The sequence below is a fragment of the Abramis brama genome (assembly GCF_963993115.1).
Source record: "Abramis brama genome assembly, chromosome: 14".
Taxonomy (NCBI): Eukaryota; Metazoa; Chordata; class Actinopteri; order Cypriniformes; family Leuciscidae; genus Abramis; species Abramis brama.
Genome location: NC_139976.1, coordinates 4,948,926 through 4,967,215, shown reverse-complemented (window position 1 = coordinate 4,967,215; position 18,290 = coordinate 4,948,926). Strand labels below are relative to the sequence as shown.

At 36.9% G+C, this 18,290-nt stretch overlaps 1 protein-coding gene across 5 annotated transcripts in view; it reads right to left on the bottom strand.

Annotated features, from left to right (window-relative positions):
* The window catches only part of ptprea (protein tyrosine phosphatase receptor type Ea), an 82,257-nt gene that overhangs the window by 18,272 nt on the left and 45,695 nt on the right, over positions 1 to 18,290 (bottom strand). For 3 of the 5 annotated variants that reach the window (XM_084135760.1, XM_084135756.1, XM_084135757.1), the window contains 3 exons: positions 4,443 to 4,517; positions 2,956 to 3,046; positions 2,546 to 2,619 (listed from right to left, as the gene is read on the bottom strand). In XM_084135760.1, the coding sequence (XP_083991886.1) occupies positions 2,546 to 2,619; positions 2,956 to 3,046; positions 4,443 to 4,512 (235 nt within the window). In that variant the 5' untranslated portion in view covers positions 4,513 to 4,517. Of the gene's footprint in view, positions 1 to 2,545; positions 2,620 to 2,706; positions 2,864 to 2,955; positions 3,047 to 4,442; positions 4,518 to 10,354; positions 10,529 to 18,290 lie in introns of those variants that run through there. The other 2 variants (XM_084135758.1, XM_084135759.1) reach the window with 2 other exon arrangements.

The window sequence follows — 18,290 nt, the reverse complement described above, 5'->3', positions numbered from 1 at the left end:
GCCCGTTTGGACTACATCCCTCTACTTCCTTCTTTAATGACGTCACTAGAACCGTTTTTTTACTAACCTCCGCCCACAGGAATGCTCCCTCAACTCTACCGAAATTCGTACTTGCGCACTTCTTATAACTTACTATGTTTACTCAGCTCTTACGGTGATTTTCTGAAGTAAAACTGACGCTTCATCTTTTGTGTGATGTACAATAAACTTTATTAAACTCACCAGTACTGTATATGTTTGATCATCATTCGGACAGCAGACTTGTAGGCTATTAATAAATAATGGATACATACAAGCAGATCACAAATACGTTATAATAACCGTAATTAAACTACTAAACTATACCTGTTCCATCTCTATACAGCACTCTGACCCTGTAGGCATTATTGTCCGACTCGAAATGAACACCGTTACTGAGAGTTTCTGATATTATCATCATTCCGTGAGATGAAATTGTCCTGAGCATAGATCTCGGGACCAGACCTGCGCAGTAGTGAGCAGGAAGTAAAGCCGCGAAATCAACGCTCCGCCCTCACTCTCGCAGAATGCACTCAGGGAGAGTGGATTCTGCACACTTTTTTAAAAATTGATTGCAGTACGACAAGAGGCTTGTTAAAATAAAGTAAATACAATCTCCTCAGTCCTCCGAAGATCCCGAAAAAATGTCCGTTGGTGCTTCAGTGACTACTTCGCTCAGAGAACCTGTCAATCACAGCTGTCAGTCATGACGTTACACCACCGCATCACGTAACTAACTAAAAAACAACTTATTTTTGAAACAGACACTTGAACTCACATCAGCGTGATAAAAACGACAGCAAATGAAAGAAACCACGTTTGGAAAAAAGATATTTGAAGTGTAATTTAATTGTTTAGTCTCACGTCCCGTTGAATAACACGGGGAGGCGGGGCTTATGACCTATACTAGGACCAGTGACCGGGGGGCGATCGAGACGTTTTGGCTTCACTTTTCAGGGCTTGTGCGGCACGCTTGGTCCTGAGAGACTGAGCGCGAGCTCATGAAGCTCCGCCCCCTGGGTCGTCAAGCAGCAGCTTATTTGCATTTAAAGGGCACACACTAAAACAGCGCGTTTTTCTGAGCCCCCAAAAATGACAATTTAAACATGCTGTAAAAAATGATCTGTTGGGTATTTTGAGCTGAAACTTCACATACACACTCTGGGGACATCAGAGACTTATTTTACATCTTGTGAAAAGGGGCATAATACGGGACCTTTAATATGCCAGCTGGATTGAACACAGCTCAACTTTTCCTGCATCTTGGTTTACAGAGAATTCCTTGAGAGATTTCCGTCAGGATAATCGGAGAAAGAGTGCAGAGGAAGCCTATCACATAAATCTGCAAGACCTTCGACAAGACACACAATCTGTGGCGACAATCAGACCCTGTAAGAGCAAACCTGAGTTTGATTGTGAGGAGAGAACAATCTGAGATTCTGGAGACTAAATCCAAGGCTAATCTCATTGATTGCTGTCTAAGAAACACAGTCTAGTTTTATAGAGACCACTTTTGTGATTTACCTTTCATACGGCTAACCATGAGCCACAGCTTTTGTGTCAAACATGCAAACTCTAATAAAAGCAAACAGGAACATATGTTTAAAAAATAACCTTCTTCCTCTTTCACATTGTTTTAGTCATGTTTGAATATTTTTGAGGAAATATTGATAATGGAACCACAAACAGCGTCATGTTTCCACGTACATCGCTGTATCCATGAAACAAAACAATACATCATTTGGTTACACTTCATTTTAAGGTACAGAATAATTATACATTTAAGTACTGAGTAATATTAATTAACTACATGTACTTACTATAGGGTTAGGATTAGGGTTTGGTTTGGTTAAGGGTTAGTTGCGTGTAATTTATAGTTATTACTTTGTAACTACATGTAACAATGACACTGTAAGATAAAGTGTAACCAATAATTCAATACACAGAGTTTAGCCAAAGCTAACAACGTTTAAAGATTCATAGTGTAAATATATGATCACTAATATTAAACTACAAAAGAAAAAGTAGTACTGTTGGCTGACAAAGTCATGCCTGAAAGTTGAGTTTAAAAAGTCAAATTTTTATTAAAAATGTTAAATCTGTTATTAAAATAGTTCAGATTTAGTAAAAAAAAAAAAAAAAAAAAGCCTGTGAAATAATGTTATCTGAAATAAAAAATATTTGTATCAATGGTTTGGTGTTTCATTGTAAACATTGTGGATGCAGATGACAACATTCCTCAAAAATCAGCATAATATGATCTATAATCCACAGCCAAAGTGAACTTTTTAGGCAGAGTCGTTCTGGATAGAATAACACGTTTAGCCCACGAACTCGCTCACGTCCTGCTCTCTTCAAGAGGCACATTACATCTTGAGGCAACAGGAAGCCGTATATAGCACGTTTGATAAAGTGAAACTCGCCAAGACGTCTCAGTTTACAACAGGGCGTTCAAAATCAACCATTTACTTTTATCCAGTCTTTAACAGCTGACCGATTCAGACTCAGAGATAAAGAAACCGTGTACCTTGCTCTTCCAGGATGCCATTTGGTACTTTCTTGTCGACGGCTGTGATGACAGCTTTCCTCTGGTTTTTCAACCTGAAAGACAAAAAAAGAAAAGGAGGGTTAAACATATCAGGTGAAGACGATACACATCACAATCCTAAGTCTTCAAGTTTGCCTCACCAACGAAAACTCGAGCTCTTTTTCATCAGAGGTGCTGTTTCTCCACGGACAACACGCTACACAACACACTCTCTGCTGCTAGAACCATGCGAAAATCTGTGGCTTTACTTCAATGTATGAATAAATATGTGTGTGTGTGTGACAGCATGTCTCAGTTCCTGTCCCTGCCCTTTATCAGAAAGGGGCGGAGCTTGTGAGCATGACAGACTCACGGTTTTTAACTCACGGTGTTTGTGTTGTGTGCCATACCTGTGGCAAAACCAGGTCAGCAACCCTAGAAAAATCAGCAAGACGGACAGCACCAGCAGTATGGGCAGGATGTGTGTGCTGTACGAGTCCTCTAAAGGAAGAAGGAGAGGCAGTCAAACCCACAGTGAACAAAAGAACAGGAAACTGGCCCGCGAACAGAGCCGCTGGAGCCGGAACAGACACACTTAGTGTTTAAGTGAGGTATGGCAGCCAGTCAAGCTAAGGCATTATTAGTGATTTAATAGAGAGGCTGGAGCTGTTTTGACTGCGGGGATAAGCATCGCTCATTCATTTAACAGCAGGTCTGACAAGAATCACCCGCTAAATCCTGCGATCAGCACTTTACTGCGGCAGTCTGCGTGATCCACCGCAGATTTAACACTAATACACACTGATGCTTACGTAATGCTTAAACACTGACAGCGACCAGGGAGGATTCAAATTTCATCTCGCTGCTAAATGTTGTACAACAACAAAAAATGGTTACAGTATTGGTTGGTTCACATTTTGACCACTGAGCACTGAGTTTACAACAGTTTCCCAGTTATTTGGGAGAAATGTCTACATTTTGTCATCATTTTATAGAGGTTGCAATAATAATAAAAAAAAATATCCCAATTTTTCAGGTCTGAAAATGTCTCAAATTTAAAATAGCTTCAATAAGTAAAATTAGATATGCTGTAAATAATAATAATAATAATTCTGACAGTAACATATTGTTTTTCATTAAAACTGTAATGTACTGTAGAAAACAATGCATTCTGGGCATTATTATATTAAAAAAAGGTTCGATATGGAACCTTTTTTTGAGCTGCAAGAACAAATTTGACATGAATTTGCAGCAAAAAGAAATGTTTAATTTGCAAGAGCCCCCCTTCAAATTTCCTAAATGTTTTTATGCTCTGTAAAAACATGATATGATCAATAAGTTATGACAACATGCTTTTACATTGCTTTAACTCAAAATAAGTTAAGCAATTTTCAACTTTTTTAAGTTATACAAGTTTCAACCCATTTTTTAAGTCAGTTAATGTAATTTAAGTTGAAATGACTTAAACATCCAAGTTGATTGTACTGAATTTAAGGCAGCAACTTTTTTTTTACAGTGTGTGTGAACAAGATGACATCATCTAGCGCCACCTTGAGTAAAACAGGATCCTGTTTTCACACATCAAGCCAGTGACTCTTACAAAAGCCAAAATGAATGGAAAACAAAAGTGCGACAGACAATAAAACAATGATGGATCATATGATTGCAAAATAATACAATATACAGCCTATATAAGACATTCTAAAGGTATTATTTCTTTATTAATGAATTTATCTTCAGTAAATTGCTAAATAAAGTATTCTGTGTGTATGATAAATGTGATACTCTGCATTTAGAATTAGAAGAATTTGGAGAGAAAAAAAAACAGTAATGCTCATTTTATTATTATTATTATTATTATTATTATTATTATCAACTATAAATGATGAGCACTTACCAATGCCATTGGTCTCTGTTGAATTGTATGGGTCTAGTGGCGCTTCTGTTACGACAAAAACAAGGACCATTGTGTCTGCAAGAGAAGAAGAGAGCATATCAGTAAATTATTTAGAAATATTCTGATAATTTCCTGATTTATATGAGACTCTATTCAAAAACAACAGAGCAGAAAGACATCCAGCACTGCATTACTGGACACAGACAAAAATGTTTCACTTCTTTTCCACTAGATGTCACCAGAGTCATTTAAATACAGTTCCAGTACGAACACTTTAAATCCGAGAGCATCTCTGCACTGACATTTAAACTCTTAAACTTCACTTTCTCGTATTACACATGATTATTTAGTTTTGGGGGGATTTTAGGTGCACATGTGCTATACAAAATGTGCTATCAAGCGGGTTAAAAACAAGATCCTTATCTGAATTAATCTAGAATTCTAGAATCTGAATTTAGAGGTGTTTAAAAGGCTCATAATCTGTTCATTATTAAATCTGAAAGGGTTTTTTTTTTTGGGGGGGGGGGGGGGGGGGGGGGGCAGATTATTTACTGTTCCCCATCAGTGGTGTCTGCCGTTCCCCTTAATCTGCATATGATTGACACATTTAGCAGTGGCAGAAGAGGACAAGACTGAGTCTCTCCTCATAATTTGCTCTCACTCATTACTCAAACAGTACATGATAAAATATGCATCATACTTTTGGTTAGAGGTATATTTTAAATCCCTAACCCATAGTAAAAGAGCTGCTTGAAAGACTAGTAAATGCACAGATGAGCAGAGTAAGCCAGAGAGAGAGTGTTAGTGTGTGCTTGTGGATGTAGGCCGGCCTCTATCTTCTCTATCTGGAGGCCAGATGTCGTGGGCTACTTCTGGGCAAAGCCACAAGAATTGATTCAGTCTCAGTTCTGCTATCAGCGCTGCTCGAGAGAGATAAGATACTCCACAAAACACCCACGCACAGCCGCTGATGCTCCCCATTGAGAAAATGAAGTGGGTGCTGCTGCTAATTCACTAAACCAGCACAATGCATATATAACAGACACCGGTTACAGACAAATCCCTGTGGCCCTGCAACGCAAACCACTCGACATTAGAGAGAATCCTGGAGGTGTTCAAACTCCAACACTGCCAAACTATCAGCACAAAGTAGGGTAGTTCATGTGAAGTTCAAGCCGAGTCAATCTATAACTATTTCAGACAATTATTGCATTCCATGATTATACATTTGAATACAAAGTACAAGGAGTACTGTATATGTACTTTTAAAAAAAATGAACAAGCTGATTTTACATTGACTTCAACGCTCATTCCTGGTCTTATCGTGCATTATTCATTAGGTTATGCCAAAGATACACTAGACTGTTTTAAATGCTTTTAAAATAAGTCTCTTATTCTCACCATGGTTGCATTTATTTGTGCACATATATAGTACATATAACAGTAATATTGTGAAATATTATTATAATTTAAAAGAACTGTTTTCTATTTGAGTATACTTTAAAAATAATTTATTCCTTTTCAGCATTATTACTCCAGTCTTCAGTGTCACATGATCCTTCAGATGATTTGCTGCTCAAGAAACATTTCTGATTATTATCAATGAATTGAAAATAGTTGTACTGGTTAATATTTTCGTGGAAAGCATGATGCATTTCTTTTCAGGATTCTTTGATGAATAGAAAGTTCAAAAGAACAGCAATTATTTGAAATATAAATCTTTTGTAACATTATATGTTTTTATAGTCACTTTTGACCTATTTAAGCCATTCTATCTGTAAAAATTATAATTTTTATTAATTATTAATTAATTATTGATTCCTGTTGATTATTATGCATTAATAATTATTATAAAATTAATAAATAAATGATTCATTAATGTATTCATTATTTTATTTATTATTCTTTATTATTAATTTCTGTATATTTCATTTCTATTAATTATTAAAATCTTGCTGAGTCCAAACTTTTAAACAGCAGTGTATAATATATTAAATCCAGATGATAAAAGACATCTTAAACCAGCTAAAACGGTCTCCCAGTCTGACTACCTGAAAAGTTCCCTTTAAAACCAGACACAAAACACCATAACAAACTGTTTGTCACACCACAGAACTATGTGAACTGCAAAAAAATAAGCAGCTTATAAGGTTTTTATAAATTTAAGAAAACTTTTTTAAGTAAAATAAATAAATAATGGAGAGTTACATCACCCAAAATATGCACTTTCCGTTATGCATACACATACTTTACCTAAAATCCTGATTATGAAAAAGTTCATGGACATTTTTTCTCAACTACTTCTTGTTGCATTATCAGCGTACACCAGACTTTCTCCCTGGTAACCTCACAGACTGCATCATTCATCAGCCGGGAGTGAAATAAAGTGCTTTCTGCATTAGCCGCTGTGATAAACCGTGATCAAATGCTGCATTTTTCGACAGTATCCCAGAGCACACCGGAGTCTGGAGTGTTTGAGTCGATACACTGTCCCACAGCACTTAATAAAGAGCTGAGAGCTGCCTGCAGTGGCACAAAGACTGATGGCAGAATTATAATGAGAAGAAATGACCCTCCCCGTTTCATGCGGTACAGGGCCGATAGCCAAGCCCAGGGAAACAACTGCACAGGTAAGCATGACTACAATTATATTCCTTTGCATACATATAGATTGCATCCGAGTGAATGCATGCAAATGCACAGAATCTTGCAATTGCATATGCTTTTTATCCAGAGGGACTTCAGTATGTCTCTGTGGAGATGCATGGGGCAAGAGGTATTGTTCAAGGGCACAGTGGGGACAAGGTTTCCTGTTCAGTGCACACACACTGCTGTGTTTTTGCTAGGACACAGTGGGAAACTGTTAAAGTAAGTGGGGCAAATCAGTGACACACATAAATCTTGTGTAGCCACACTTTACTGCAGGCAAATGGGTCTGACAAATCTGTGTCTCTCAGACTCCAGAGTGTTAATAGACTGTGTGGAGCTTCTCCAAAGTCCCGTTTCTTTAAAGACAGAGTTTACCTCGAAAAAATTTAAATAAAAAATCTGCCATCGTTTACTCACCCACATGATGTTTCAAACCATTTATTCAATGGAATAATACAAGAATTGTATGATTGTCTCTTTTTCACAATGACAGTGAATGGAGACAAAATAACAAAAAAAAAAACATAAATATATCATAAAATTAATCCATATGATGTGTGTGCCATAGTCTAAGGCTTCTAAAGTCATCATTTTGTGTCAGAAATATAATGAAATGTAAGTCATTACTCTATTTTTAGAAATAGAAAGAAACTAGCATTTTTATTCAGCAAGGATGCATTAATAAATCAAAAGTGACAGTAGAAATGTTTTAAAATTGATACAAAAAAGTACTATTCAAGAGTCCTAAAAAAAAATGTATCACAGGTTCCACAAAAATATTAAGCTGCACTACTATTTTTAAATTTTGTTAATAATTAGAAATGTTTCTTAAGCAGCAAATCAGAATATTTGAATGATTTCTGAAGGATCATGTGACACTGAAGCTGAAAATTCAGTTTTGATCATAAGAAAAATTACATTTTAAAATATATTAAAATAGAACATTTTATGTTCTTCTTTAAAAAAAAAAAAACTAATTTTTTTAAACATTTTTTTTTTTTATAAAGATTACATTTAGATTACACAACACAGATGATGGTAAAGGTAATCTAAATCCCCTAAAATAGAGGAAATGAGCATGCACAATTAAATATTTAATATTGATGAATAAAAAAACAAACTTATGTCACCTAATAACCTATTTGGTACCAATATATTGTGCATAAAGTAAACAATGACAGAATTTTTATTTTATTCCGAGTGTTTAAACAAACTCAACACTAATGCTAAATTGTACCTCTCCTCTCCTCCCGCCTCGCCTGTCCCTATGTCCCACACTTACCTCCTTCAGAGAACATGTGACGTGTTTGCTATGGTCAGGAGCGTTCTGCTGTCTTTGCCCTCAGCATATAGGGCACTTCTTAGAGTCATTACTGTAAATAGGTCATGGGGTAAAGCTAGCAGACAGGCTCCTTTTATACGAAAGACATTTGCAGATAGCCTTGGGTGAGGCCTTAACCCATCCCCAACATGTGCCGGAAACATCCCTGGATGCACTTGCTGATTTAAATGGTAAGTGAGACCATCTCTGTTTGTGTGTTTGTCTCTAAGCTGCTAACCATGAATTAATGACGCTCTGTCGTGGGGGTTTTCAGCCCACACGGAAACTCCAAGCGACCGCTCGGTCTATAAATGAGGAACGCTCCTGTGTTCGCACAGACATGTCATTTCCTTATGCAATTAGCAAAAGCAAGAAGAACAAACGTATACGTGTATGCTTGTGTATGAAGTGTAAACGTACTTGGGTTGAATGTGTCTGACCAAATTATCAATGCATCTGAAACTAATGTACATATATGTAGAGTATAGATATGTTCCCAAACCTACTGAGCTGTCTTGCTATAGTATCTACACAGGCAGCATCCAAAATCCAAATGGAAAATGTAGGGAGAAACTTGCTTCCAACAGAATTTGCCAATAATAATATTTCAATAATGTAATAAGCATAAAAAATGTACATCACACAAGTAAATGGTATAATGCCTTTTTCACAAGATGTAAAATAAGTCTCTGATGTCCCCAGAGTGTGTATGTGAAGTTTTAGCTCAAAATACCTCACAGATATTTGTATATAGCATGTTAAAATTGTCACTTTTTGAGGGTGAGCAAAAACGCACCGTTTTGTGTCTGTTCCTTTAAATGCAAATGAGCTGCTGCTCCCGGCACAGGGGGCGGAGCTTCAACAGCTTGTGTCCTTTTACCTCACACAGACATGCACTGTTCAAAAACTTTTAGCCTTTTATGTTCAAACCGGATTCAGACAAAGATGGAGAGACTCAAGAAGAATTGACAACATGTAGAAGCAACAGGACATTTCTGAATGGTTAGTTGATGAATTTATGTAGCTTATGTGTAGTTATCTTCTAGTCATTAATTATCATATTCTGTCTTGATAATCTATAAATCACGTTCCCGGGGGCGGGGTTTATGTAAATTCTAGGGTTGGTGATGTCACTAACCCTGGAGGAAGCTCATGTAGTCTCTACCAGCCGTTTGTTGTAGTCCTTAAAAAGCAATTTATTTAAAACCAAATATCTCAACTTTGCTTTGAACTTTGAGCATTGTAACTTTGCAGATGTTGTTTATGCTCAAACAGCGACATTACACACTAACTAAAGTTAGAAAAGTGAAATCATATTCAACCACCCCTTTAAATATATATTAAATAAAAAAGGGTGATATTCATAGCTTATTAGTATTTATAAAGTAAAATATAGTAAACTCCTTCCTTCTCCATGTAGACTGTTGACTAAACAGTAATTTTACAGATTGCAGGAGCTGCTTACACAAAACACAGCATTACCAACCCACGACATCACTCGACTCGGTCAGCATCAGCTTATAATCAGGTGACGCGTGTCTGTCTTACAGTAGAGATACAACCGAAAATAAGTGCAGAGGGGAAAACAACAAAACGTCTCAAACACTCGATGCCATGCACAACATGCCAGCACACGTGCGACAGAAAAATACTTTACTTAAAGAGAAAAAACACAATCGTTAAGTTAAAGCTGATGTGAGCAATTTCTGCACACAGTGTCAGTAAATGTTATCAGTTATGAAAAACACCAAAAACTCCTCTAAAAACAGCCATACATACAGTATATGTTAGGAACAATTGACAACGGCCCGTTGAATTATTAGCACCTCGAGTGTGCATTAATTAAACAGCCCACAGTCAATTATTCCACTTATTCTGAGGTTACTACACCCCAAAATGATGTAGATATTCAGATCAGAGATATTTAGTGTGCGTGAATTACCTCAGTCTGGCTGGATCTACTTTAGCCGTGCGCTTCCCTGAAAATAATTGCAACGTTCGTATCCCCCGTTACAGTTTTTTCATTTTCATTCTCCGAATTCCTGGCAGGTCTGACAGAAAGTCTCTTCTGAACGTTGCTTGCTGCTGTTAAAGATGATTTTGGCACGTTTCTCCCCTCATATCATTCTGTTCTATCTGTAAATGTTATTTGACCAAGATCTTCACAGAATGACAGTGTGACTTTTACACTCTGTCGTTCTCATTCCATCTCACTAAGCAGTTCTGACACGTGAAGAGCTCGTTTGCATTAAAATACGATAAGTGTTAAAGTGTTAAAGAGCATATCACTTTAAAAAAGCAGAATAAGACAGAACAGACACGAGTCACACTTTTTTGTGCAGTTATATATATATATATATATAATATATCTCATAATTATCAATAATTATCTCATAATTATTATTATTATTATTTTTTAATTGTCATAATGCAAAAAATCTGGTCCTGAAAACAGGCTTCATTTTCTTTAGACAAAATATAATTTGTTGCTCATTCCTTTTGTTTTCTGTATGAAATATGACTCAGACGTGTTCTAGACAGGTTTTCAGCCAAATAATCTACTAAATTGATCATTGCTGGACCTACTGAGCGTTGTTCTCCTGCCTGCTACAATACTGTCTCTGTGAATCAGACGGACGGATCTGTAGGAAACTAAGCCAGGCACATTTGGTCTAATTCAGAGAAACCTCAAATCAAAGTCAACCCTGGGAGACGCCATTAAAACGAGTTCAACCAACAAGAGCAAAGGCCTTTTCATTTTCTCATTCTATCTTTTAATAATCCTTTTAGATCGCATTTAAGTTCTTTCAGTTTTCATTAATATCCTGTCTTATAAGAGGAGGTCTTTATGCTCTTTATCTCTTTCTCGAGATGGTCCATCTGCCATGTGGGTTTTTACACACTGACCCATTTAAGAGAAAGAGACTCACCCAACACACAAACCCACAGCGACCACCAAACAACAGCAACACCGCATTAAACGTTCAAAGCGAGTCTCGACCGTCAAGTTAACCCTCCACCCAACTTCCAATAGCCTTCGGCACAAAGACACATGCATTAATGCAGGCCTGCACAGAGAGGTCACATCAGATATACAGAGACCCGAATGATGCCAGACAGCAGTCGCATCGTCTTCCTGAGGGTTGCCATGGAAACGTGACAACCGATGTGGTTTGAGAAACGAAGATTGCGGCCTTGGGCTCTGCATGAGAAACACGCACATATATGATCACGAAAAAATTCATCAATATAGAGAACCTTTTAGACCACTAAAAAGATCCAACATCAAATCTCGTATTTTTAGGACAGGTATATTTGATCATAATGTGACTCTACGTCGAACATATTGACCACAAAATTCATTTCTGCTGGTTAAAACGTGTATTTTTAGTCCAGAAACATTTCTCGTCGCTCATTTCACTCTGGTGTTTGCTGAAATATTCCCTGGAGAAACGCAAACTGACACGCAAATCAATTCTGCTAGCCATCCGCAGATTGAACGAGAAGCTAATGCTGGTTATGCAGTAATGTGGATTTAAACAAGTATATTGCATTTGTCAAAGACCCGTCTCATACAACTACACCTTGTTGCCAAATCTTGACTAAATAAATCAACCTGCTGAAGCCGAAGGGTCGACCGAAAGAGTCATCTCGTGCCAGAGGTAATGTGCTTCAGGCATGAACAACTCACTGTTTTTAACAAACATATTGTTTTTCTATTACTTTATAGAACTTATGTGGTCAATATTTACCTGTTCCTTTAAGCTCAGCAATTTTAGAACATAGGAAAAAGTGTTATCATTAATAAAAACTAAAAATCAATCTATTAAAATGCATTTTTGTAAATTGAAATGAAGCTGAAATAATGTGAAATATGAATATTAGAAGAAAAACTTACAAGAAAATTACAAATAAAGTAAGTTAAGCTAAAGTACTAACATTTAAAAAAAATAAAACTGAAATAAAAATATACTAATGTCACCATGAAATCAAAATGGACTATTCCTGTTTTTTAATAAATATTGCAGCATGTATTATAAATGAATATAAAAGTACACTGTTGTAAACACATATATATATTTATGTCCTCCATTGTTAAGTGTTCCAGAACACTTTATTTTCCAGTAAAACACCCCACGGTTTACTGAAAGAGGCCAACACCTGGTCAGGCTAATAAAATGGAACAATATTTAACTGTTCCATGACCACAAGTAAATTTCAAACAGACACCCTGTTAAACACCCAACTACAGTTTTATGTGCATCTGGCGAACGTTTCTTTGAAGATGACAGATGTACGTCACAGGCCGTGCCAGCTGAGCTTTCACATTCTACAATACAACAGCTGATCTTCACAGCCGAGGTAACCTGTGATTTCACATGAAACGAAAGTCCAGGTCCCCAAACACAAATTAATCCTGAACAGATCAACATTAGCAGATTAATTCTAGGGTTTATACTTTAGCTGAGTGATGCACATTTTGTGTAAAATCTACACTGATGAACTTGACGTTATTAAGAGATTGATATTTGGCTGGAATAAAAATTGCTCAGGAACCTACAAGTGAGAAAGATTTTACATGTCCTGTAAAAAAATTAAAATAAAATAGATAGATAGATAGATAGATAGATAGATAGATAGATAGATAGATAGATAGATAGATAGATAGATAGATAGATAGATAGATAGATAGATAGATAGATAGATAGATAGAGTATATAAAAACATAATTATTTATTATGCTGGGAAATTCATTATGCTGGGAATTGATTTACATGATTTCATAAGTTTTATTTCTAATCTTCTCTTGTTGTTGAATTGTTGAAATTTCAATTTTGACATCCTGGATGTATACTTCATGAAATGTAATATAAAAATATCTGAGCAAACATAAAACTAGTGCCTTGATACTTAAAGTCTAAACTATTTAAAACACTTAAAACAATGCGCATTTACACAGATAATACATTTGTAAATACTACTAAAGTGAACTTTGGCTCATGAATATTAATAAGCTAGCGGGACCACAGAATACAACACAGCATCAGTGCAAGCTAATTAATATTCATGAGCCCAGTGTTTCTGTACAGTGATATCACAAGCCTGTCGTATTGCATCAGAAGACTTGGAACATAGAGCACAAGTCATATGAACTACTTAAATTGTATTTTATGATGATTTATGCCCTTTCATTATTAAAATAAACAGTTTATTCCATGTCACATCACAACCAGCTTTTCAGAGCATGCTCAAGCTTTTATTTGGACGTAACACAGCAGGTTCAGTCAGATCATTCTCACCCTGCAGAATTCCTCAGAGACTGTTTCCAGATGCCCGGCTCTCAACCTGACAGACTACAGCATGCCGTGCTGTGTGGGAGCAGACTGCCAGTGTCATGTTGTTGATTAAGGTTGCATAAGGATGTTTTTCGCTCGGACTGGCTTGTGAGAAAGAACTATAAAAATCTGGGCCGCACTGGATTTACACTGAGCGCTATTGTCCAGATCACACACACACACACGCATAAACAATCCCCGCACAAACACACTCACAACAAGAGGCCACTGATCTGAGCCCCTTCAGGCCGAGTGTCTCTCTCTCTCTCTCTCTCTCTCTCTCTCTCTCTCTCTCTCTCTCTCTGCAGGCCGAGTCACATGAGGGGTGGCATCATACAGAGGGGGCGTGGCCACTGCCAACACAGTGCCAGTCTGACACATCAGAGCAAATAAAGAGGTAAACATGGTAAAGATACTCATACCTACCAAAACACCCACAGCTGCAACAACCTGCGACAAAATCTGAGACTGAATCGCAATATTCTTTGAGTTTAAAGTCAACATGAATCTGCATTTGCAACCCATTTTGCTTGTAAAATCGGACGCATTTCTGAATGAAACAGGATACTGAACGAGAATAAAATAAAAAAACGTAGGCCGGGACTTGATTGTATACATCTGAAATTGATTGTAATGCAACACTGTTTGGTAACACCAAACTAAAATTAAAACTATTAAAAATACTTTTTATTTATTGATATCAAGCTGAAATAAAGTATAAACAGTAGATGAAAAATTGTAACTTAAAAAATGTAAATAAAAATGAGAAGTTTTGTCTTGGCTACTAATTGAAATGAACATGTTTAACTTGAAGTACTAAAATTACTAAAACTAAAATTAATAGAAAATGAAATTAAAGCTAAATATAACTACTTCAAAAGAAACCAATAAAAGGACACAAGCAAATAACACTTAAGTTAAAATTAAAGCCAATTCCAATTCCAATATTAATACAAAATATAATAGAATGTGAATAATACTAAAATAACGCTGCAAAGCAAGTTAGAATTTGATGATTTTTTTTTCATGAATTTTGCACAATAAAACAAAAAATCATTTAATTTATAAACTTTCTCATCATGCCTTTGGTTTATTAAAGGTGAAGTGTGTCATTTCTGCACCACTAATATCACCAAATGGAATTGAATAACTAGATCCCAAATACCACAGGGTTATGTTAATCTATAACATAAAACTGCACACTTCACCTTTAACGCCACATTTGACTGACAGATATTGCAGTGAAATAAACAGCCAATCAGAGTGCAGCTCTCACCATAAGCCCCACCCACCCATGACTGATTGGATTAGAAGAATGTCAGTCTCCGTTGAGGACACTACACAGGACAGAGTTGTAAATCGAGGGGAGCCGTGACATTATAACACGCTCTGATGAATCGGATGGTTCATTGGGGGAGAGAAAGAGTGTGTCCACATGTTTGTGTGTGTGTGTGTGCTGGCATTTTATTAATGAGACATGAAATCCATGCAGGAAAGCAGGGGAGGGCAATCCCAGCTTTGATTGGTCCTGAGCCGAGACAGCGCAGGAAATGAAAAGACTCAAACGATCGTCGTGAGAGATTGAGCAGACGGAGGAGGAGATACGTCTCTAGTGTTTTACCATCATTAAAGATGCTGAAACGCCGTCTGGATGGAATCATCGGGTTAATAGAAACACTTCATCCACATTCCAAACCTTCTTATTCACAGAATGTTTACGCTGCTCTTAGAATTATAAGAATAGACATTGAAGCCGCAAAAATGATAAAAAGGACCATAAAAGTATTATAAATGTAGTATTGTACACTATATTCCAAGCCTTTCAAAGTCACATGATAGCTTTGAATGAGCAATGACATTCAATCATGTCAATTCAATCATCAATGCATCTTATTTTCTTTGAAACAAATTATTTGATTCAGCAAGGATGCATTAAATTGATCCAAATATAAAGATAAACATTATTTATATATATATATATATTAGTGCTGTAGCGGTGCGTCGCGTCGACGTCAAAATTACGTTGACGTCATATTTTTTGCGTCAACGCTTCTTTATTTATTATTTATTTATTTTTTTGTACCATTCCCGGAGGTACAGCTCGCCACACACACACCGCCCGCCGTGTTATTCTGTCATGTTTTCTCCCTTTCTTTCCAAACTGCGACAAACGCCAGTCTCCTTTCTCTGCAGAATGTGGGGCATGTTCAAGTTCAAAACGGTGCGCAACGTTTTGCTACGGTTTCCGGGTTGAACGTCATGTTTCCTGGAAACGGCGTGCACCGGTGTGCAACGGGGTTTGAGATGCGTTTTCTCTTGTTTGGTGGGTGTGTCAGAACTGCAGTCCAATCAGCAGCAACATGTATATAAAGCACGCGGTATTAAAGTGAACTCACACAATGGGTTCAAGGAAAGTAATTTACAAATGTGTTCGATGCAGCTCGGTATACGCAACAACTGAGGATATTAGAAGACATGTTTGTCGTAAGTTTTATTGTAAAAATATAGGATATCAACATAATGATGTAGTTGTTTATATTTTTAGCTTCATTGCAAGTGTATGACATTTGGTATAGAAATAAACAAGGTAATTAAGTGCTTTTCCTAAAAATGAGAAAGAAAATACAGGGTATTAAAACAATATGAACTACAAATAAAGTCAGTATGTGAGACTAAATAGATGTGTTTTAGTCTGAATTAGGTAAGATGTGTGCTTCCATTTCAGTTTCAGCAATCCCTTCACTCGATTGGGATGTTCTCTTTTGTTCTGGGCGGCAAGTGCAGTAACTGTAACATCGGGCATATTTTGTAGTATTAAACACATATTTATACCGACTTCATCAGGCTCTGAAAATTCTTCACAAAGAACACAAAGAATGGCCTTCTCAGCTGCCATAGTTGCAACTCTTGCGTCATCAGAACAGTGTGTTCAACGCATCACCGTTTCTGTTTAAAAAAACGTTGTGCAACGTTTTGTCGGGGCTGAACGCAGCCGTGATAAATCCGCTCAACCAATCACAGCGCACCATTCCACGCATTGTAACCAAGCGGCAACATTCTGATCTGAAAAATGAAGCCTACCCGGAAGTGCGAAAAACTGCAATACATCGAAAATCCGCTAGGGGCAGGTCCCAAAAGGGAGCAAATGTCCATAGCCCCCATGTTAAAATGTCCGTTTTCACAGCATAAATTCATGTTTTTACAGGTTGGTCCCATGGACTTTTATTGTATTTTTCGATAGGTTCCGAGTGCCTGACAACCATGAGGGCTGTGAATTTTTTTCTAACTCGTTAGTTTAGATCGTATTTAGATATAAAATGTATGCCAATAAGGGCGTGGTTAACTTTGATTGACAGCTTGATTGACAGCTGACAAGGCAGCGCCACGGAGAATGACAACATAAGAAGCGCCATTTTTTAAAACAGTTGACATATAATAATACTGTTTCTGTATCATGAAATGTAGTTTTAAGAGTTTTTCAGGCGAGAATGTAGTTGTTTAAAGCTCAAATCTGTGGTTTATTTATAAAGATTTATGAAAATTGTATCCAGTTGTGAGATCCCGCGATGACCGGGTCATGTAACGTTACCCCGCCTGGAACAGCCTTTCCTCGGCTTGTCGTTATGAGGTTTACTCTGGCGTCTCTGTAGTGGTTAAACATGATTCGTCTTGTGTATATCTAACAGGCGATTTTTGGTTTCGTAAATCTATAATTTGTTCCCTGGCCAATCGTTTTGGCCGAGGGGAAGTTTCATAACTTTATAAGCTATTTAAGTTTACCTTTGTATGGTTAGACTAGAGCGCTGACTTTGTATGTTTGACTGAATTGTTTGCTTTATTTGTATAGCTTCTTGTAACTTTACCTTTTACTTTTATAATGGCTAATATTGATAAAAGTGAAATTTAACAAAAAGAGACTGGGTTGAGTTTTGTCATTTTAAATTGTAATACAACGAATATGATCTGTAATGTTGTTTACTGCAACATCTGTTGTTTAGTACAAACGCACATATTGCCTGGACCATATTAAAATGTTTAATATTTTTATATTAAATTTAAAACGAAAAGAGGCAGGTTTGTGTTTTATATTTTTTTTTTTTTTATAAATAGGCAAACGTTATGTGCAGTGAATATAATCAATATGCGTTGCCTGAACCACATTTGTGTGGCTATAATGTTTAAGATTTCTTTAAATTAAAACGAAAAGAGTTAGTATGGTGTTTTATAACATTTCGTTGCCTAAAATATACACAGAGATAACCGGAGTAGCAGAGCGAGCTGAGTGACGCGCGCTGCGTTAGAAGGTGGGCGGGGTTAGGATTTCCCAAGATTTTCCAAGATGGCGCCGCCCATACCCCCCATAAACGGCTTCAAACCATAGACAGTATAAGAAGTGGACAGAGCCATCTCATTGGATCTCAATTGAGACAAGTGAAGCCCATTTTTAGCGATTTCTTAGCACTTCCTTTCCTGACGCGCAGACTCAAACCGAGCAAAGCGTTACACGGACCACGTGAGCAACCCGTCTGTCTTCTAGTAGCT